The following is a 22099-nucleotide window of genomic DNA, read 5'->3' on the forward strand; positions in this document are numbered from 1 at the left end:
AGTCCGAAAAATACGGTAATTAAAGTTGTACTTCATAAAAACAAAAAATAAAACAAATCTAAAGTCGTCAGGTAAAAAAAATATTCATTTTTGGCTCACTTGATATGGAATGACCCGACAACATCTACATTAGCTAAATTCCTAGAAACCCGTCAACTTTTATCCCTTTTTATTCATGTTGAATTTACACTTCTATATGGGTATATTTTTAATATTGATTTCAATATTTTTTAGATATAATGTAACAATTTATACAGTATATGCCAGCAACGCAATTCTTAGAGCATAACTAAGTATGTCCTAACATCAGGCAATATGGTCAGACAGCCCTGGACTTTGGTGGTCTGTGCCTATTAGGTATGAGTCATCCAGGTGATCAGCAGGACAAGGAGGCTTATCTTATGTTCTAGCTGCCTGCCTCCTAGTCCTGCATAGTTAACGAGTTAGAAAAACCCTCTTCGTTACAAACCTGCTGTTCTGCTATAAGAGTGATCCTGAGGTTCTGCAGTTCTTCAGTTTTTTTCCTTTCTTGCTGTTCAAGTTGCTCAAAGATCAGATGTTTCTCCTGCTGAAGCTTTTCTTTAAGCTCACAAACCAGACTGTGTGCAAGTCCAGAAGAACTTAAAATGGAGATGACAGAAAAGATGACAGAATAAAACAACCTGAATGTTTAGCTTTCCATAACAGTATTGTTACACTTTACTATTTTATTTGGTAGGCATTCACAGATTATAGGCAACTTTAATCGCTTACAGCCTACTGAAAAACCCTGCTATTACTAAAAGCAGTGATTGCCATTGTAAGGGTATGTTCACACCAGGGCCGTGGAGTCGGAGGTTTGGTTTACGGACTCCACAGCCCTGGTTGACACACAGTTTTTTTAATGCAGATTTTGGAGCGTATTCTGTGACAAAATCCATATTGAAAAAAATAAATACAAAACGCTACTGTATTGCTGTAAACAGAGAGAAAATGTGGTTCCCCTGTGAAGTCCATTTGGTCTTTACAGGGGTTAAGCTACAAGTCTTGTGAATCCTCACATTGCGCGCTTACAGGATTCTCCGGTGCCGGGCACGTTACTGCAAGCATGTAATTGCACACACGAGATCACATGCCGACTATATGTGTGCAGCATTACTCAATGCAAGTCTTTTGAGCGATGCCGGACACAGCTAGTCGGAATACAGTCAGAAGTATGCAAATCACATACTTGCGGTCACATAACTGCTCGCTCCCGACGCCATAGAGTGACAGCAGACTAGTAGCCTAAGGCAGGATAACCCCAATAAAGGAGGACTAAGATAGCAGCCAATGGGGAATCCAGAGGGCTCACAGTTGCCATGACAACTACTGGCTACCCCAAAGAGGATAAAGGGAGCAGGTGCAGGATTTATCTATGACTGTCAGCCATGCATGAAATGGTCAAACAGCAGCGATCGGAGCAAACTCCGATCACTGCTTCTGCAGACAGATGCAAACTGTATGACACAACCAGCATCTACCAGATATGTAATACAACCTCAAATCCTAAGGCCTTTATTAATAATTAAGTCGCTGAGATGTACCTAAATATCAAATATTATTGGACACGAATAAAAGAAGGTGGCAAAAAAAAAAAAGCTATAAAATCACATAATATTTATTAAAACACGGAGTAGCTTCAAGAAAAGCTAAAAGACCCCACTAGAGGGCAATAACACATATTATTATATGGGAGACCCCAACAAATATCAAGGAATCCAGGAAGATTCGTGAATAACACATGTGATAAACCACTATCTTAAGACATAGCCAGCCAAGAATTACAGAGAAAGCCTAACCTTAGGATCCCAGGAATAGTTAAATGGGTTGTCTGGGTTGTTTTCATTAATGGCCTAGGTCATCAATATCTAAAATCGGTGGGGGGTGGCAACCAGCACACCGGGCGATCAGCTGCTGCCAGTGTTTCTGGATGTGCTCAGCTATGGAGCAACACAAAACAGGTCAGTCATCGGTATAAAGGCCGTGTATTGAACATCCGATCCAAACTGATCTGAAGCTCTGCAACTCCACAACTGAGCACTTCCGGCTGCCGCTAGCACCCCCCACCAATCAAATATTGAGGATAAGGACAGGTCATCAGTGTAACAGCCCTGAAAAACCCCTATACCTTACATAGTGTAAGTGACACCTCTTTTTTGGGTTTATCTGACGGTTATGGTAGACCCAAATCCCGAGCCTGCTCCATACATGGTGATCTGGTGCCGGTGTAGGACGTATTATTGTGGCCTATGTCAGGAAGGAGGTAAGATAACCAGCTTTCAACTGAGCCTCTGTAACTTTTTAATGTATATGAACGAAAGTCAGCGAGCACTGATCACTAACTAATGCTGACGAAAATGCAGAGTTCGCACTACATATACAGCACAGTGAATTTTTAGCCAAGGAGTGCAGTTAAATCTAATTTATAGTACAGTGGTATAAATAATTGTACAGTGAAGTTGTCACTGATCCACAGATAAGGAAATAGAGTGCTATTTTATAAAATTAGCCAAAACCTGCTCAAGTTTGCAGCATGTAAAGTTGACATTGGAGAATTGTAACGTGAGTGAAGAAGAATGGAAATGGGAAAATAAAATAAAAATTACTTTTAACCCATACAGATCTGGGAATTTTTATTTTTTGCGTTTTTGTTTTCTCTTCCCCATGTTCCCAGAACCAACTTCTTTACCTTCCTGCTCTATTTAGCCAAAGAAAAAACTTGTTTTTTTTTTCTGAGTGACGTGTTGTAGATTTGAATTCTACCACTATAGAATGAACTGAAAAAACGTGAAAGAAAGAGTGCTGTGAAAAGCAAACAAACAAAAAAAGTAGTTCTGCAATTGTTTTTTGGGGGTTTTGTTTTCATACTTATTATGATGCGATGAATATGACTTGGAAAAGCAATTTTCCAGGTCAGTACGATTGCAGTGATCTAAAACAACATTTTGTTATTTTAATAATAAACATATTAATAAAAAAAAATCAGAAACTGTATAAAAGAGCTTTTTTTTTTTTTTTTTTTTTAGAAGCAGAGCTGATGATTTTATTAATACCATTTTTGGGTACATACGAGGGTTTGATTGATTTTTGGTGCATTTTTTTTTATTTTGGTGGTGGTGGTGGGGGAATGTGGTAAAAAAGCAGCCATTCTAGTGTTTTGATGTATTTTACTTTCAATATTTTTAGATTTCGATAGACAACTTTTTTTTTTTTTAGGGTGGGGACTGCGATACCAAATATGTTATTTTTATACGCTGTATTTTTTGGACTATAAGAAACACTTTTCTCCTCCCAAAATGTGGAGGAAAATGGGGGGTGCGTCTTATATTCTGGATGTATGGGCTCTGGCTGTGGTGGGGAGGTGGGGGAGCGGTTTCAGCGGAGCATTGGGTCACAGGAGGCAGGAGCCGGCGGCTCCGGCTAACTCGTGCCCGCTGCCAAAAAGAAATGAATAAGCACTGCATTCCACGCCCATGGGCATGGAGGGCAATGAATATGCATTTCTTTCTGGCATCCTGGTATGATTGGTCCCATCCTGTTGCTGGTATGATTGGTCCCATCAGAAAAGATAAAAAAAACAAAAAACAACAATACACTTATCTTCCTTCACTCCCTCGCAGTGTCCTGTCCTCCTTCAGTATCGCGCAGTGTCAGCCGGAGCCTTCCTGCTGCTGCCGGCAGTCACGTGTGCCGATATTTAAGAGAAATGAATATTCTGAATATTCATTTCTCTTAAGTATCGGCACACGTGACTGCCGCAGCAACAGGAAGCCACTGGCTGACACTGCGCGCTACTGAAGAGGAATGGATACTCACCACTCTCTGCAATGAAAGGTCCCAGTAAGTATTCCGGCAGCTGTGCTCTGCTTGTGAGCAGCGCATGATGTCCCTGCCATGCGCTGCTTACAAGCATTAAGCAGTTGCTGGCACCGGAGCAGGACACTGCGACTGCGAGGTAGCAGAGGAAGGTCAGTGTAATGTTTTTTTTAATCTTTCCTGATGGGGCCATGCATACCAGGAACGGGATGGGGCCAATTGTAAAAGAAAAAGGATGGGACCAATCATACCAGGAACAGGATGGGGCCATTTATACCAGAAAAAGGATGGGACCAATCATACCAGGAACAGGATGGGGCGATTTATACCAGAAAAAGGATGGGACCAATCATACCAGGAACAGGATGGGGCGATTTATACCAGAAAAAGGATGGGACCAATCATACCAGAACCTTGATGGGGTCAATCATATCAGAATAAGGATGGGACCAATCATACAAGAAAAAGGATGGGACCAATCATACCAGGACCTTGATGGGGCCATGAATACCAGAATAGGGATGAGGGGGGCATGCATACCAGAATAGGGATGAGGAAGCCATGGATACCATGATAGGGACGAGGGGACCATATATACCAGGATAAGGGATATTAAGTACAGAATTGACCATTTTTTTTTTATTCAATTTTTTTCCCTAATTTCCTCCTCTAAAACCTAGGTGCGTCTTATGGTCCGATGCATCTTATAATCCAAAAAATAAGGTATATGTCCGCTGCAGTTTCTCGTATACAGTAAACTCAGTTCCTGAGCCAGCTTCATAAGTTCCTTGACAATCCATGACTATAAAGATGGGATAGGTCATTACGGGGCTAAGCTAAGTCAGTGGCGCATTGAAGGAGCCCCACAATGTTATTTTCTAGGCTTCCTCTCTTTTGCAACGTATTCTTACAAAAATTCAAAGGAAAGTCTGTTACTTGTCAAAAACTTGGTATAGCTTCAGAGGAAAATAGTTGAATAGATAAAAAGGCCAAAACATGGCTAAATGGTATCGTCTCACGCAAAATTTTGCTCCGGTGGGAATATTCCACAGCTATGTACCTCAAAAAGCAGACCATTCATCAAACACCAGCCCACACAAAAGCCATTTATGGCCAATCTTTAAAAAAAAAATACAATAAATAATAATACAAATGTAAATGTTTTGCAACATACTGGACTCACAGAAAATAATTTCAATTTTTTTTTTTTTGCATCGAGCAAAGAAGGGAAAACGTCTTCTTACCTTTTACTTAACTCCTGCTCAAGGAACTGAATTTTTTCTAAAAGCTCACTTTCAACAGTTTGTCTGTGTACATCAACGTCTGTAAGAGAAAGGTGTGCAGGGTCCTCTTTATCTGACAGACCCTTCTGTGGGAGTGATTCCCTTTCAAGCTTGTGCGTGGACAAAATTTGATCTCGCTCTTCCTCTAATCTCCGAATTGATGATTCATAGACATCTTTCTGCTCTTTTAGAGACCTCTCGTGGTCTTCAGTTTGTTTTTCAAATGCTTTCAAGCTATGATCTAGTTGACTTCGGAGGGCACTTATTTCTTCCTGGAGCTTACTCTCAGTTTCTCGAGATTTTTGATGGGCAGACGTTAAATGGCTAATGTCTTTTTGCAACGAGCTGGTTTCTGCTTCTTTTTGTTCTAAAAGTTCTGAAATACACTGATTTTTTTCAGCTGTCAATAGTGTTTTGAGTTGGGCAAGTCCTAGCTCATGTTCTTCTTTCTGAACTTGCATCAGGCCATTCAGATTTCCAATCTCCTTCTTTAGGGCTTCTGTCTTTTCATCCAGTTGACATTGTAAGTCATCCTGCTGTTGCATTTGACTTTCCTCCAGGACTAACTTCATTTCGTCTACTTCTCCCTCTTTAAGTGCCAACTCCATCTCCAATTTACAACGAATGTCTGTGAGTTCTGAAAGTCTACAGCGTAAATCTTGCAACTGGAAGTCCTTCTCCTGAGCAGTGGCTGCGGACGATTCCTGCAACTGGTCTATCATGAGTTTATTATCATTCCTTATCTGTTCCACATTACCCTTGTGTTCAGTTATTACATTTTCAATATCTTCTGCATGCCTGAGCCTTAAATTTTCTTCTAACTCTTTTAAATGTGTTTGTTCTAAAATGAGTAATTCCTCCTTAAGTAGTTGAAGTTTTTCTTCATTTTCGGCATGAAGAGTCTTAACATCCTCGAGCGCCACTTCCCGACACTGCTTCAGGTTCTGAATTTCACACGTCTGCTCCCTCATGGCACTTTGAAGGCGGATAACTTTTTCATCCTTCTCGCTCTGTAAACAAAGAAAGGTTTCATTTTCCCTTCGAATTGCAGCAAATTCATTATCTTTACCCTGCAAATCATCCTTTAGGCCCGCAATGTAAAGTTTTAACTGGGCAATGGTTTCCTCGTTCACTTCATGCTCTTGCTTTGATACATGGAGGCGATTCTCATATGAGTCTTGTAAGCGCTGCAATTCCTCTAAATGCCTCGCTTTTAAGGCGGTTTCGAGAGAAACCTTGGAGCGTTCGATCATTTTTAGAATCTCAGAAGAAACAGTTTTAATAGCATTGGCAAATTCACTTTGCTCCCTTTGTACGTGTTTCCTCAAATGGCAAAGCTCCTCTCTGAAATTTCTCAAGTTAGATTGCGATTCCTGAGCCACCATTTTACACTTCTCCAGACAGGTTTTCAAAGAAGCGTTTTCCACACTGTCATCTTTAGCTTTGCTTTTTGTATCCTGCATTCGCCTGTTGTCGATTGCATTTATAACAGAAGAATACAGAGACTCCACCATCATTTCTGGACTTTGTGTATCACTGATATTGGGAGAGACCGGATTCTCCTCTATAACAAACTCATTAACCGCAGACATAAAATCAGATTCCGGACTATCCGCTAATGAGTCCAAATCTAAAGAACCCTGTTTAATTGCCTGTTCACTATTTGGATGGGGAATTGTTTCAAAGTCAAACGTATGAGCGTCAATGCTGTCTGGAGACAGTTCTTCTAAAGGTCCTGGAATGGCAACAGAAGGACAAATGGGACCCTGAAGACTGAGTGATGGAGGAGACTTGGATGAGGTAGTAGTTGTAATTTCGGTTGCATTCTCAATCCTCACTGTTACAGATTGCGGGGAGAGCTGGCCATTAGAAGCCTAAAAATTAAAAGCAGGGATATGAGATAAGGTGTCATAAGATAACAGCATTATTTGTCCAGTTACATAAAAGTGATTGTGATGTTACATGTGTTGCAAATATCCAGCCAAAGTTTTGAGTAACTTGCAGAACAAATATTTCCTTTGGCAGTACGCACAATTTTAACAAATGTACCTTTTGCTCGTTTAACAGATCTGTAATTGTCTGTGACATTTCATCCAAACTTTGTGCAGCTTTTACCAAGTTATGTAGAGCACGTACATGCTGGTGTAGAGGCTCAAAATCACAAAGCAAAGGAACCCTAAAGAGACAAAAGGCAAGCTAAAAATTATACATAGCGAGTTCATTTTTTCAATAAAAAAAATAAAGAACACGGCGTAAGACACAGAACAGTTCAATCACTTGAGTAAGAAGAGCAGAGGTGCCTATAGGAAGATTCCAGGAACCATGTCACCTTTAATGACTTCCCTTGAGACGGGAGAAGGTCGTTCTCACATTAAACTTGATTATTCTAGGCCGCCTGTCATTTTTTTAACCTCTGCATTGTGTAGCATCATTTGTCCCGTTTAAAATAATATAAACTACAACATATGTAAAATGTACACAATGCAGTCAGAATATTAGCATGTACGAGTAGTTCTAGTTACTACTGCACCCAATGTATGGTCCCAAACTCCCATAACCGAGTCCCGCTTTGTGTTTCTGAAAGCCCACTGGGCTGCACCCTTATCAGAAGTGGCATCTTTTTTTTCCCTTATTCAGTCAAAAGTAGGCCAGTTTTTGCAATTATTTTGTTCCCGCTGCTTGCCAGAGTTTTCTTTCTTTTCCCTTTTAAATCCGGGTTTCAAAGATATGAGCCTTTTTATTTATTGCCAATTTTTATGGTCTTCACCCATGCAGCATAGCTCAGGGGGTAATAATGCAGAGTAGACTAAGACACGACCCAGAGGTTTGTGCAAGCCACGCCTCTTTGGTAAAGACCAGAAAATTAGCACTCAATAAAAAGACACATATCTTTGGAACAGTACGTTGGATTGACTAAAAAATTGGAAAACTAATCAGAGCGGCAAGAATAAAATAAGAGCAAAAACAATCCGCTTATGACTTTGGCAGATCCTATTAAATAGGTTTTCCCATACTTATGGTCCTATAGATTTGTGGCGGTCTAGATTCTGACATTTTGACCAGTTGCTAAAAATCTTGCTCTGAAGCTGCTCAAGACAGAAGCGCTGAGCTCCTGCATCAGTGCGCAGTGTGCAGGCTCAATAAAAAGTCTATAAGCTTTTTTTGCACTCATGCCCATGTGAGAGGTGCATTTTAGAAAAGATTATTTTTCTTTAGTGTACAATGAGGGTCTCATGAACCAGACCACCATAGTGTTCTGAAGGACATGTAAGGAAGTGAAAATATATTACAAACCTAAGTACATTTCAAAGTTATTATGGCATATACCAGCTGCCAAATATACAAAATGTTTATCTCCATGACAGATCCTCTTTAAATGCCACTTTTCTGCTTTATAAAGAATAGACAACTCCAATGGTCCCCAAGGGCTCCTGCTTGATGAAACTATTAAAGTTGACAGAGATGTACAACCATGCAAACCGTTAATCTTTCTCATCTTGGGATTCATCTTGTTTTGCACAATATTTTCAATGCCAGACATCATATGTGCGGCTTTTGAATGAAACCATAATTTAATAAGATTTATTTTGATCCAGGTCACCACCTGCCTGCTCTTATGACTCACTATAGTAGCGATATGAAATGTCAAAAGGAATGGGAACATGAAAAACGCACTTTACAAATCTTTTTTTTCTTCAAAAAGCAACCTAAAATATAAAAAATTAGAAATTTCTTTCAGTGCTTAACTCCTGTTACGTTTTCTAAAGCACGTTGAAAAAAGCAGGTAACTTGTTAGGACAAGGAAGGTCGGGGGAAAAAAAAAAAAAATGACCAGAAGCGACTGGGAAATTGGAGGAGGATTCAGATGGATAAATATTGATTAAAATGTGAGTGCAAAAATTGAGCTAACGGTGGACTCAAAACTTGTGGATGACAATGACCCCCACATACCATACACAATTGAGAAAAAAATGCTTTACTGTACATCTTATAATGGAAGTGACCTCGTCCTTAAAGCACCACTGCAGCGAGCTTTTTCAGCGCTGTAGTGGGGCTACTAATCTAAGTTCCCTGATTCTAGCATTCTACTTGCTAGCTGACATCTTCATATATTCCAGTTGCTGCTTTGATCTCAACCATCTTGTGACAGCAACTTCTGGCGGAAGTCAGAGGTGACGGTCACAAGTTCTCAATGTAAGTCTATGAGACCTTCATTCTGGCTCTCATAGACTTACATTGAGTTGTGACTTCCGGCTCACCCAGCAAACAACCGGCCAACGCAGAGAACTTACATTAATGACACTACTCCAGTGACAATATAAAAAAAAAAAACCCGCTGGTACTTTAATTTGCAGAAGCCTGTTGATCCTCTTTCCCCTGCCTGCAGGTTCTTTGCAAATACCAAAATACTTTACCAGTACCCAAAAAATGTATCCAATATTGTACAATGTAGGCAGAATGGAGGGGTTATGGCTGCACATGAAAATTAACAGTGTGAAAGGAGACAGAAGAAAATGAAGGAGAGGGCATCTTATCGGCTGTGCACATCAATACCATCCACTAGGAGAAGCTGACTTACCCTACATTTATAGAGGGAGGACATATGTATTTTCAAAAGACATACCTGAGGAAAAGTTGGACTTCTGGAGGACAGAGTGACTGTAAAAACTGCAGGTCGTTCAAAGAGATATCGGGAAGCTCACTATCAAACCTTCTTGGCTTTCGGGTCTAAATTGTAAATGCACAATTTTTATGAAATAAAGCAAAAATAAAATAAAAAGAGTTTTAAGTTGTTAAACTACACCATCGAGAGGCACATGTGGTGTATTATGAAATAACCCAAACAATGCAATAAACAAATCAATAACATAAAAGAGAGGATCATATACAATTCATTCATATTTACAATTTTCACCGGGTGGAATGAAACACAGACACACAGTGTGGCTAGCCCGCCACCCAAAACGGTGGCCACCCATGGCAAGCCAATGGCCACACACGAACTAAAAGGAATTATTGGCATTTGGCCCTTTAGATAATCCATATATAAATTAATGGACACACGCAAAAAAATATCTCCCTATGTTTTTCAATATTCATGACGTAACACATGTTGTATTAAAACAAATGCTATAATCTAAAGATTTTGGACCATAGTGTTAGAGCTTTCAAAGCCACTTGTCGAAAGTGGTCTGTGAAGTAGCCGGACAGCCCTCGGACTCCATTTCTAAAACACTACTGAACAACAATCTGTTTTTTTGTGTCCAAGATAAATCAATGTTGTCTGAATGAGCTCTTAATTTCGGCTTTTTGGAATGCAACACAAACCTAAAAATTCCATCACTAGCTTTCTGCTATCGGCCTCTCAATATCAAGACAAATTGCATAATGGCAACAAAACAGATCCCAAATTGGCCTTTTTGGACAAACTAATTTTGCAATGTAAGGCCTGCTTAAGAAAAACTGTAAAATATTTAGCATTGACAATTTAGAGTATCAAATGCCAGACAAAAAAAGAAATAGTCATTACAGTATACATACACAGAAAGATGAAGGCCAAGAGTCAAGTCCTCGAAAGAGACGATTTCTTAAATAGGATTTCCCTGTTAGAATAAAAATAAAATTAGTGGCTACATCGCCGACCTGCAGCACCACGATGACAAAAGTATATTATAGAGTTAGAAGGTTTCGCCTCACAATCAGAGGCTGTGCACCCTCACGGGTAATGTTGATTTATTTACATTAAAATAAACAAACATCACATTGCTTCTATGAGGCTGGTAGCAGAGGAAGCCTTGGTAATAATTTGTAATTTGGTCACCAATACAATGGCTGATGTGTTATATGTTGGCCAGAGCCACAGTCTTTCTCCAGCTCACTCACCCTATCAGGCAAGAGAACGGTGAAGACATATGCAGAACCTATGTGTGGGACTACATGTCCCAGTTGTATTGTGCTATTCCTAATTTTCATAAACCATGGGACAGCTTAATAAGCGGGGAGCGGAGGAGCCTGAGTTCCCTGATCTCTCCTGCCTTTATCATTAGTGAAGCCCTGGAACTGCAGGGGTTGTAGCGGTTCACAATGACGTCACAGGCTGGTCATGTCACACTTCACCGTCTGCCGGAGAAACCATGATCATACTGAGAACTCTGCGGGAGGAGTAGGGACTGGTGACCGATTCTATGGTGCTGGTGGGGCGGTCTTGCTTTGGGTGAAGATCTACAATCTGCCAAAGCTATAGGTCAGGAGTCCTCCCAAGATATATTTCTGACAGAAGTCTCAAATAGTGACGTGAACATCGTCTAACGTTGTAATCTTTTTCTCTGCTTTTCGTCAGAACATGGTCCTAAAACAGAATAAACTCTGTAGAGTCCTTAAAACCATTCATGGATGATGGGGAAGTAGAGGAATATAACAGAATTCTGATATGTGTGTTATTACATTAGCACACTATTGTTGGCATCTCTAGACATATGCGGGGGTGAGCTTGGCCGAATTATCAGTAGACAAATATCACCATACAAGACTTACTAAAGATTTTCCCAAAAGTTTCCCTTTTTGCCTTCTCGTTTTCATAAAGAGATTTTCCATCTTTTACTAAGGCATTTGCCCACTGTAACAGAAGAAATGCTAAAGTTAAAAAAATATATACTAATAATAAAACAAACTGAATATAATTATATTCCATACAGCTCAGTGAGCAGCCACAGCATGTACCGGGCCAACATCATAATACTAATATTGATAAGACACCATACCATTAACCCCTTGGGGTTGCAGCCATTTCATATTCCCATTACTGTCTTCAAATGGCCAAAGATTTTTTACTTTTCTGACCTAGTAGCAGAAAAAGCACCATGGAGAACACTGAGATACGTCTTTATAGCATTCACTATTCAGGATAAATCAGAACTTTACACTATGGGTCAGCACGATTGTAGCCCTGTTACATTTTTATAGTGTGTTTTTTATGCTTTATTAAATGTAAATTATGTCACCACATACTGAGACTTTTTATTTTCATCAATGAAGCTATAATGGAATGTCCCCCTTTCCGAGACGAACTATAGCTTCTATGACAATGGTGGCTTTTCGTGAATGTCTGCTTCACAGAAAAAAACAACTACTTAGTAGCGCTGCCAATTCAATTTTGCAATTGGCAACAGACGGCTTTAAGTTCAAGGTAAATGTCAAGGTATCTACATCACATGCATCAGAGGAGGCAAAGCTTAAAAGGGAATATGTCATCTGAAAATTAATTGTTTAAAGCAGTTTTTTATGTTAAATGTATTTTTTTAAAAACATTTTTCATCTCACAATCTACATTTCAAAGAAAAAAAAAAGATCTTGCAATTTTCACAGTGGCCACTGGGGAGAATTTTAGACTAACTCCCCGTTCTTTCAGGAAATTCACTTGTATATTAGCAGCAAGATAGCAGCATCCAATAATCGTGTGAAAAATTCACTCTGAAAGATGGGGGTCAGGGTCAGCTGTGATGTCACTTATTGTGCTTGGCGAGTGTGTGGCATCAGCAATGGAAAAAAGTGTCACCTGTCATAGTAACCCTGCCTGTAATAATAATAAGACTTCTAAAAATTCTTCAATAAAGAACGTGCACTATATATCTATATACACACACGCACGTAACACCATATTTATGTTACATACAGTTGAAACCAGATGTTTACATACACTCTATAAAAAGACACACGTCTGCTTTTCTCAATTTCTGACATTAACCCCTTCACCCCCAAGGGTGGTTTGCACGTTAATGACCGGGCCAATTTTTACAATTCTGACCACTGTCCCTTTATGAGGTTATAACTCTGGAACGCTTCAACGGATCTTGGCGATTCTGACATTGTTTTCTCGTGACATATTGTACTTCATGATAGTGGTAAAATATCTTTGATATTACCTGCATTTATTTGCAAAAAAAATGGAAATTTGGCGAAAATCTTGAAAATTTTGCAATTTTCCAACTTTGAATTTTTATGCCCTTAAATCATAGAGATATGTCACACAAAATACTTAATAAGTAACATTTCCCACATGTCTACTTTACATCAGCACAATTTTGGAACCAACATTTTTTTTTGTTAGGGAGTTATAAGGGTTAAAAGTTGACCAGTAATTTCTCATTTTTGCAACACCATTTTTTTTTAGGGACCACATCTCATTTGAAGTCATTTTGAGGGGTCTATATGATAGAAAATACCCAAGTGTGACACCATTCTAAAAACTGCACCCCTCAAGGTGCTCAAAACCACATTCAAGAAGTTTATTAACCCTTCTGGTGCTTCACAGGAATTTTTGGAATGTTTAAATAAAAATGAACATTTAACTTTTTTTCACAAAAAATTTACTTCAGCTCCAATTTGTTTTATTTTACCAAGGGTAACAGGAGAAAATGGACCCCAAAAGTTGTTGTACAATTTGTCCTGAGTACGCCGATACCCCATATGTGGGGGTAAACCACTGTTTGGGCGCATGACAGAGCTCGGAAGCGAAGGAACGCCATTTGACTTTTCAATGCAAAATTGACTGGAATTGAGATGGGACGCCATGTTGCGTTTGGGGAGCCTCTGATGTGCCTAAACATTGAAACCCCCCACAAGTGACACCATTTTGGAAAGTAGACCCCCTAAGGAACTTATCCAGAGGTGTGGTGAGCACTTTGACCCACCAAGTGCTTCACAGAAGTTTATAATGCAGAACCGTAAAAATAAAAAATCATATTTTTCACAAAAATTATCTTTTCACCCCAATTTTATATTTTCCCAAGGGTAAGAGAAGAAATTGGACCCCAAAAGTTGTTGTACAATTTGTCCTGAGTACGCTGATACCCCATATGTGGGGGTAAACCACTGTTTGGGCGCATGGGAGAGCTCGGAAGGGAAGTAGCACCGTTTGACTTTTCAATGCAAAATTGACAGGAATTGAGATGGGACGCCATGTTGCGTTTGGAGAGCCACTGATGTGCCTAAACATTGAAACCCCCCACAAGTGACACCATTTTGGAAAGTAGACCCCCCTAAGGAACTTATCTAGATGTGTTTTGAGCGCTTTGACCCACCAAGGGCTTCACAGAAGTTAATAATGCAGAGCCGTAAAAATAAAACAAAAATTTTTTCCCACAAAAATTATTTTTCAGCCCCCAGTTTTGTATTTTCCCGAGGGTAACAGGAGAAATTGGACCCCAAAATTTGTTGTCCAATTTGTCCTGAGTGCGCTGATACCCCATATGTGGGGGGGAACCACCGTTTGGACGCATGGAAGGGCTCGGAAGTGAAGGAGCGCCATTTGGAATGCAGACTTAGATGGAATGGTCTGCAGGCGTCACATTGCGTTTGCAGAGCCCCTAATGTACCTAAACAGTAGAAACCCCCCACAAGTGACACCATGTTGGAAAGTAGACCCCCTAAGGAACTTATCTAGATGTGTGGTGAGTGCTTTGACCCACCAAGGGCTTCACAGAAGTTTATAATGCAGAGCCGTAAAAATAAAACAAAACTTTTTTCCCACAAAAATTCTTTTTCAACCCCCAGTTTTGTATTTTCCCGAGGGTAACAGGAGAAATTGGACCCCAAAAGTTGTTGTCCAATTTGTCCTGAGTGCGCTGATACCCCATATGTGGGGGGAACCACCGTTTGGATGCATGGGAGGGCTCGGAAGGGAAGGAGCGCCATTTGGAATGCAGACTTAGATGGAATGGTCTGCAGGCGTCACATTGCGTTTGCAGAGCCCCTAATGTACCTAAACAGTAGAAGCCCCGCACAAGTGACCCCATTTTGGAAACTAGACCCCCCAAGGAACTTATCTAGATGTGTTGTAAGAACTTTGAACCCACAAGTGTTTCACTACAGTTTATAACGCAGAGCCGTGAAAATAAAAAATATTTTTTTTTCCCACAAAAATTATTTTTTAGCCCCCAGTTTTGTATTTTCCCAGGGGTAACAGGAGAAATTGGACCCCAAAGGTTGTTGTCCTATTTGTCCTGAGTACGCTGATACCCCATATGTTGGGGTAAACCCCTGTTTGGGCACACGGGAGAGCTCGGAAGGGAAGGAGCACTGTTTTACTTTTTCAACGCAGAATTGGCTGGAATTGAGATCGGACGCCATGTCGCGTTTGGAGAGCCCCTGATGTGCCGAAACAGTGGAAACCCCCCAATTATAACTGAAACCCTAATCCAAACACACCCCTAACCCTAATCCAAACAGTAACCCTAACCACACCTCTAACCCTGACACACCCCTAACCCTAATCCCAACCCTATTCCCAACCGTAAATGTAACCTAAACCCTAACCGTAACTTTAGCCCCAACCCTAACCCTAACTTTAGCCCCAACCCTAACTGTAGCCTTAACCCTAGCCCCAACCCTAGCCCTAACCCTAACCCTAATGGGAAAATGGAAATAAATACATTTTTTTTATTTTTCCCTAACTAAGGGGGTGATGAAGGGGGGTTTGATTTACTTTTATAGCGAGTTTTTTAGCGGATTTTTATGATTGGCAGCCGTCACACACTGAAAGACGCTTTTTATTGCAAAAAATATTTTTTGCGTTACCACATTTTGAGAGCTATAAATTTTCCATATTTTGGTCCACAGAGTCATGTGAGGTCTTGTTTTTTGCGGGACGAGTTGACGTTTTTATTGGTAACTTTTTGGGCACGTCACATTTTTTCATCGCTTTTTATTCCGATTTTTGTGAGGCAGAATGACCAAAAACCAGCTATTCATGAATTTCTTTTGGGAGAGGCGTTTATACTGTTCCGCGTTTGGTAAAATTGATAACGCAGTTTTATTCTTCGGGTCAGTACGATTACAGCAATACCTCATTTATATTATTTTTTTATGTTTTGGCGCTTTTATACGATAAAAACTATTTTATGGAAAAAATAATTATTTTTGCATCGCTTTATTCTCAGGACTATAACTTTTTTATTTTTTTGCTGATCATGCTGTGTGGCGGCTCGTTATTTGCGGGACAAGATGACGCTTTCAGCGGTACCATGGTTATTTATATCTGTCTTTTTGATCGCGTGTTATTCCACTTTTTGTTCGGCGGTATGATAATAAAGCGTTGTTTTTTGCCTCGTTTTTTTTTTCTTTTTTCTTACGGTGTTTACTGAAGGGGTTAACTAGTGGGCCAGTTTTATAGGTCGGGTCGTTACGGACGCGGCGATACTAAATATGTGTACTTTTATTGTTTTTTTTTTATTATTTAGATAAAGAAATGTATTTATGGGAATAATTTTTTTTTTTTTCATTATTTTGGAATATTTTTTTTTTTTTTTTTTTTACACATTTGGAAAATTTTTTTTTAACTTTTTTACTTTGCCCCAGGGGGGGACAATACAGATCGGTGATCTGCCAGTTTGCATAGCACTCTGACAGATCACCGATCTGAGAGAAGTGCAGGCTGCTTCACAGTGCCTGCTCTGAGCAGGCTTCTGTTAAGCCACCTCCCTCCCTGAGAGACCCGGATCCGCGGCCATCTTGGATCCGGGTCTGGAGCAGGCAGGGAGGGAGGTAAGATCCTCGCAGCAACGCGATCACATCGCGTTGCTGCGGGGGGCTCAGGGAAGCCCGCAGGGAGCCCCCTCCCTGCGCGATGCTTCCCTGCACCGCCGGCACATCACGATCATGTTTGATCGCGGTGTGCCGGGGGTTAATGTGCCGGGAGCGGTCCGTGACCGCTCCTGGCACATAGTGCCGGATGTCAGCTGCGATCGGCCGCGCTCCCCCCGTGAGCGCCGCCGATCGCGCTGGACGTACTATCCCGTCGGCGGTCATACGGGCCCACCCCACCTCGACGGGATAGTACGTCGGATGTCAGGAAGGGGTTAAGGCTATGTGCACAAGTCCGGAATTGCTGCGGCAATTCCGCAACTGTGCCGCGGGTAAAACGCATGCGGAATAGGCAAGCGTTTTCTTGCTAAACACTAGCATTTTACAAGCGGAATTAGCTTGCAGAAGGCTAGCGTTTTAAAAGCCATCTGAAGCATCGCTTGGAAAACTGATTGACAGGTTGGTCACCCTTGTCAAACAGTGCTGGACAAGTGTGACTAACTTTTTACTATTGGTGCTGTCTATGCAGCATCAATAGTAAAAAGATCTAATGTTAAAAATAATAAGAAAAATAAATAAATTGTGATATTCTCACCTTCCGGCATCCCCAGCAGTCTTGCCGCTCCTTGCGATGCTCCCGTTCCCAATAATGCCTAGTGACAATGACCTCAGATGACGAAGCGGTCTCGTGAGACCCACGTCATCACAGGTCATTGCCACAAAGCATCACTGGGAACAGAAGCATCGCGAAGAGCGGGAAAGCTGTGAGGGACACCAGAAGGTGAGAATATCACGATTTATTATTTTAATTGTTTTTTTTTTTTTTTTTTAACAATTATATGGTTCCCAGGGCCTCCTCCACACTGGGTACCAACTGCACATGATCCGCTTACTTCCCGCATGGTGAGCATAGACACATGCAGAAAGTAAGTGGATCAATGCATTCCTATGTGTGCGGAATCCCCGCAATTCCGCACAAGGAATGAACATGCTGCGTTTTTTTCTTGAATGCGATTCCGCCGTGGAAAAAAACGCAACATGTGCACAAAAATTGCGGATTGCATTCTAATTAGTGATGAGCGAGTATACTCGTTGCTCGGGTGACCTCCGAGCATTGGCCATTGTTCAGAGATATAGTTTTTATTGCCTCAGTTGCATGATTTACGTCTTCCAGATACGCTGAATACATGTGAGGAATGCCTGTTTGTTAGGGAATTCCCACATGTATTCAGCATATCTGGAAGCCGTAAATCATGCAACTGAGGCTATGAAAACTATATCTCCGAGCAATAAGAAACACTCCAAGGTCACCCGAGCAACGAGTATACTCGCTCATCACTAATTCTATTAATAGGATGCTTAATGTATGCGTTTTTTTCAGTTTTATTGCGGTTTTATATCTCATGATACCAGCTATTTTGTGAAGTTCACCAGTCCCTCCTGCAGCAAAACAACCCCACAACATGATGCTGCCACCCCCGTGTTTGACAATTAGGATGGTGTTCTTAGGCTTACAAGCTTCTCCCTTTTTCCTTCAAACGCAACGATGGTCATTATGCCCAAAAAGTTCAATTTTAGTTTCATCAGACCACAGGACGTGTCTTCAAAAATTAAGGTCTTTGTTCCTGTGTGCATTTGCAAACAATCTGCCTTTTTAGGTTTCTTTTGGAGTAATGGCTTCTTCCTGGCAGAGTGGCCATTCAACCCATGTTGATACAGTAATCGTTTCACTGTGGATATTGACACAATCTTACCAGCTTCCGCTATCATCTTCACAAGGTCTTTTGCTTTTGTCCTTGGGTTGATATGCACATGTCGGACCAAAGCACGTTCACCTCTGGGACACAGAACCTGTCTCCTTCCTGAACGGCATGATGGCTGGACATTCCCATCTTGTTTGTACTTGCGTATAATTGTTTTTACAAGCAAGGCATTATGAGCAAGGCACCTTGAGGTATAATGAAACTGTACCCAAGGATGAACCAGACTTATGCATTTCCACAATTCTCTTCCTGATATCTTGGCTGATTTATTTAGACTTTCCCATGATGCTACACAAAGAAGCAGTGTGTTTCAGGTGTGCATTAAAATACATCTATAGGTGTGTCTCTAATTAACTGTGATGTTGCCAAAAAAGAAGCTTCCATACATATTGACTTTGCACTAATAAAAATGCCTTAAAATATTCTCTCTCATTCTGGCATCTGGTAAATAATAATTATGGTAACCCTAATTACTGACCTAAAACGAGATAGGTTTATTCTGATTTCATGTCAGAAATTGAGAAAAATATACATGTGTGTCTTGTTATATACTTTATGTAAACGTTTAGTTATATGTTAAACGTTATATATATATACTAGCTGAAGAGCCCGGCGTTGCCTGGGCATAGTAAATATCTGTGGTTAGTTATAGCACCTCACTTCTCTTATTTTCCCATCACGCCTCTCATTTTCCCCATCACATCTTTCATTTTCCCCATCACATCTTTCATTTTCCCCCTCACATCTCTCATTTTCTCCCTCACACCTCTCATTTTCCCCCTCACACCTCTCATTTTCCCCCTCACTCCTCTCATTCCCCCCTAACACTTGTCATTTCGACCTCACATCTGTCATTTTCCGATCACTCCACTATTTTCCCTCACTCCTCTCATTTTGCACTCACACCTTTTCATTTTCACCTCACACCTCTCATTTTCACCTCAGTATATACATGTTTGTCATCTCCCTTATATATAGTATACACCTGTATGTCATCTCCTGTATATAGTATATACCTGTATGTCATCTCCTCCTATATATAGTATATACTTGTATGTAATCTCCTCCTGTATATAGTATATACCTGTGTGTCATCTCACCTATATATAGTATATATCTGTGTCATCTCCTCCTGTATATAGTATATACCTGTATGTCATCTCCTCCTATACATAGCATATACCTGTATGTCATCTCCTCCTGTATATACTATATACCTGTAGGTAATCTGCTCCTGTATATAGTATATACCTGTGTGTCATCTCCTCCTGTATATAGTATATACCTGTATGTCATCTCCTCCTGTATGTAGTATGTACCTGTATGTCATCTCCTCCTCTATATAGTATATACCTGTGTGTCATCTCTCCTGTATATAGTATATATCTGTGTGTCATCTCCTCCTGTATATAGTATATACCTGTGTGTCATCTCCCCTGTAAATAGTATATACCTGTGTGTCATCTCCTCCTGTATATAGTATATATCTGTATGTCATCTCCTCCTGTATTAGACCTCGTTCACACGTTATTTGGTCAGTATTTTTACCTCAGTATTTGTAAGCTAAATTGGCAGCCTGATAAATCCCCAGCCAACAGTAAGCCCACCCCCTGGCAGTATATATTAGCTCACACATACACATAATAGACTGGTCATGTGACTGACAGCTGCCGGATTCCTATATGGTACATTTGTTGCTCTTGTAGTTTGTCTGCTTATTAATGAGATTTTTATTTTTGAAGGATAATACCAGACTTGTGTGTGTTTTAGGGCGAGTTTCGTGTGTCAAGTTGTGTGTGTTGAGTTGCGTGTGGCGACATGCATGTAGCGACTTTTGTGAGATGAGTTTTGTGTGGCGACATGCGTGTAGCAACTTTTTGTGTGTCGAGTTGCATGTGACAGGTTAGTGTAGCAAGTTGTGTGCAGCAAGTTTTGCGCGTGGCGAGTTTTATGTGTGGTGCCTTTTGAGTATGTGCAAGTTTTGTGTGAGGCAACTTTTGCATGTGTTGCAACTTTTGTGCATGTGGCAATTTTTCCGCGTGTGCAAGTTTTGCGTGTGGCAAGTTTTCCATGAGGTGAGTTTTGCACGTGTGGCGAGTTTTGCATGTGGAGAGTTTTGCGCGTGGCGAGTTTTGAGCGGCGACTTTTATGTGGCGAGGTTGGTGTATGTGTGGTGAAATGTGCGCTGAGGGTGGTATATGTGTTCGAGCACGTGGTAGTGTGTGGCGCATTTTGTGTGTGTGTTCATATCCCCGTGGTGGTGTGGTGATTATCCCATGTCGGGGCCCCACCTTAGCAACTGTACAGTATATACTCTTTGGCGCCATCGCTCTCATTCTTTAAGTCCCCCTTGTTCACATCTGGCAGCTGTTAATTTGCCTCCAACACTTTTCCTTTCATTTTTTCCCCATTATGTAGATAGGGGCAAAATTGTTTGGTGAATTGGAAAGCGCGGGGTTAAAATTTCACCTCACAACATAGCCTATGACGCTCTCGGGCTCCAGACGTGTGACTGTGCAAAATTTTGTGGCTGTAGCTGCAACGGTTCAGATGCCAATCCCGGACATACACACATACACACATTCAGCTTGATAGATATATATATATATATATATACACACACACATGCATACAACGATGGGACGGGGGGGATGACCTATGTGGGAACGGGGGAGCCAAGCCACGCGGGATCGGGGGAGATGTAGGGGTTAAATTAAAGGATTAATTCACGGAAAAAACTGGCGTGGGCTCCCGCGCAATTTTCTCTGCCAGAGAGGGAGGGAAAGCCAGTGACTGAGGGCACATATTAATAGCCTAGAGAGGGACAATGGTTATTGACCCCCAGCTAAAAAAAAATCTGCCCGCAGCCACCCCAGAAAAGGCGCATCTGTAGGAAGCGCCTATTCCGGCCCTTAGCCTCTCTCTTCCCATTGTCCTGTAGTGGTGGCATATGGGGTAATAAGGGGTTAATGTCACCTTGCTATAGTAAGGTGACATTAAGCTTAGTTAATAATGGAGAATTGTCAATAAGACACCTATCCATTATTAATCCAATAGTATGAAAGGGCTAAAAATACACACACATTAAGAATAAAGTATTTTAATGAAACAAACAGGAATTTTAATATCTCTATTGTACTCTCAATCCAAATGAAGCCCTCGTTCTCCTGTAAAAAAATCCAAAATAAAAAAGCAAGAATATCCCATACCTGTCTGTACAGTCAAGTCCCACGCTGTAAATCGATCTCAAGTGGTTAAATAGTTTACAACCGGGAGTGCTGATAATGCAGCCTCTCCCAGCTGTAAACGACTGGGGAATAAATGAAATGCAGGGAGCGGAGCTTCGGTGACTAGCGGTGAAGTCACTGAAGCTGCGCCCCCTGGCGGCATGAACTCATATGAACTCTGTAACGTAAGAAAATATTCAGAAACTTTCCCAAACTACAGAGTTCATATGAGTCCATGTCGCCAGGGAGCGAAGCTTTGATGACGGCACAGCTAGTCAACGAAGCTCCGTTCCCTGAATTTCATTAATTCCCCAGTCGTTTACAGCCGGGAGCAGCCGCATTTGCTTTGGTTGTAAATGTAAATTCCCCCCGATATGGATGACAGCGTGGGACTTGACTGTACGGCAGA

The 22099-nt window shown here is 41.0% G+C and overlaps 1 protein-coding gene across 2 annotated transcripts in view; it reads right to left on the bottom strand.

The window, feature by feature from the left end:
- Positions 1-22099, bottom strand: part of RB1CC1 (RB1 inducible coiled-coil 1) — a 183276-nt gene that overhangs the window by 75662 nt on the left and 85515 nt on the right. For both annotated transcript variants that reach the window (XM_077270491.1, XM_077270490.1), the window contains exons 10-15: positions 11655-11736; positions 10662-10723; positions 9745-9848; positions 7170-7296; positions 5082-6994; positions 470-620 (exon numbers count right to left, since the gene is read on the bottom strand). In XM_077270491.1, coding sequence (XP_077126606.1) covers positions 470-620; positions 5082-6994; positions 7170-7296; positions 9745-9848; positions 10662-10723; positions 11655-11736 — 2439 coding nt within the window. The remainder of the gene's footprint in view (positions 1-469; positions 621-5081; positions 6995-7169; positions 7297-9744; positions 9849-10661; positions 10724-11654; positions 11737-22099) is intronic.

The sequence above is a fragment of the Ranitomeya variabilis genome, chromosome 6 (assembly GCF_051348905.1).
Source record: "Ranitomeya variabilis isolate aRanVar5 chromosome 6, aRanVar5.hap1, whole genome shotgun sequence".
Lineage (NCBI taxonomy): Eukaryota > Metazoa > Chordata > Amphibia > Anura > Dendrobatidae > Ranitomeya > Ranitomeya variabilis.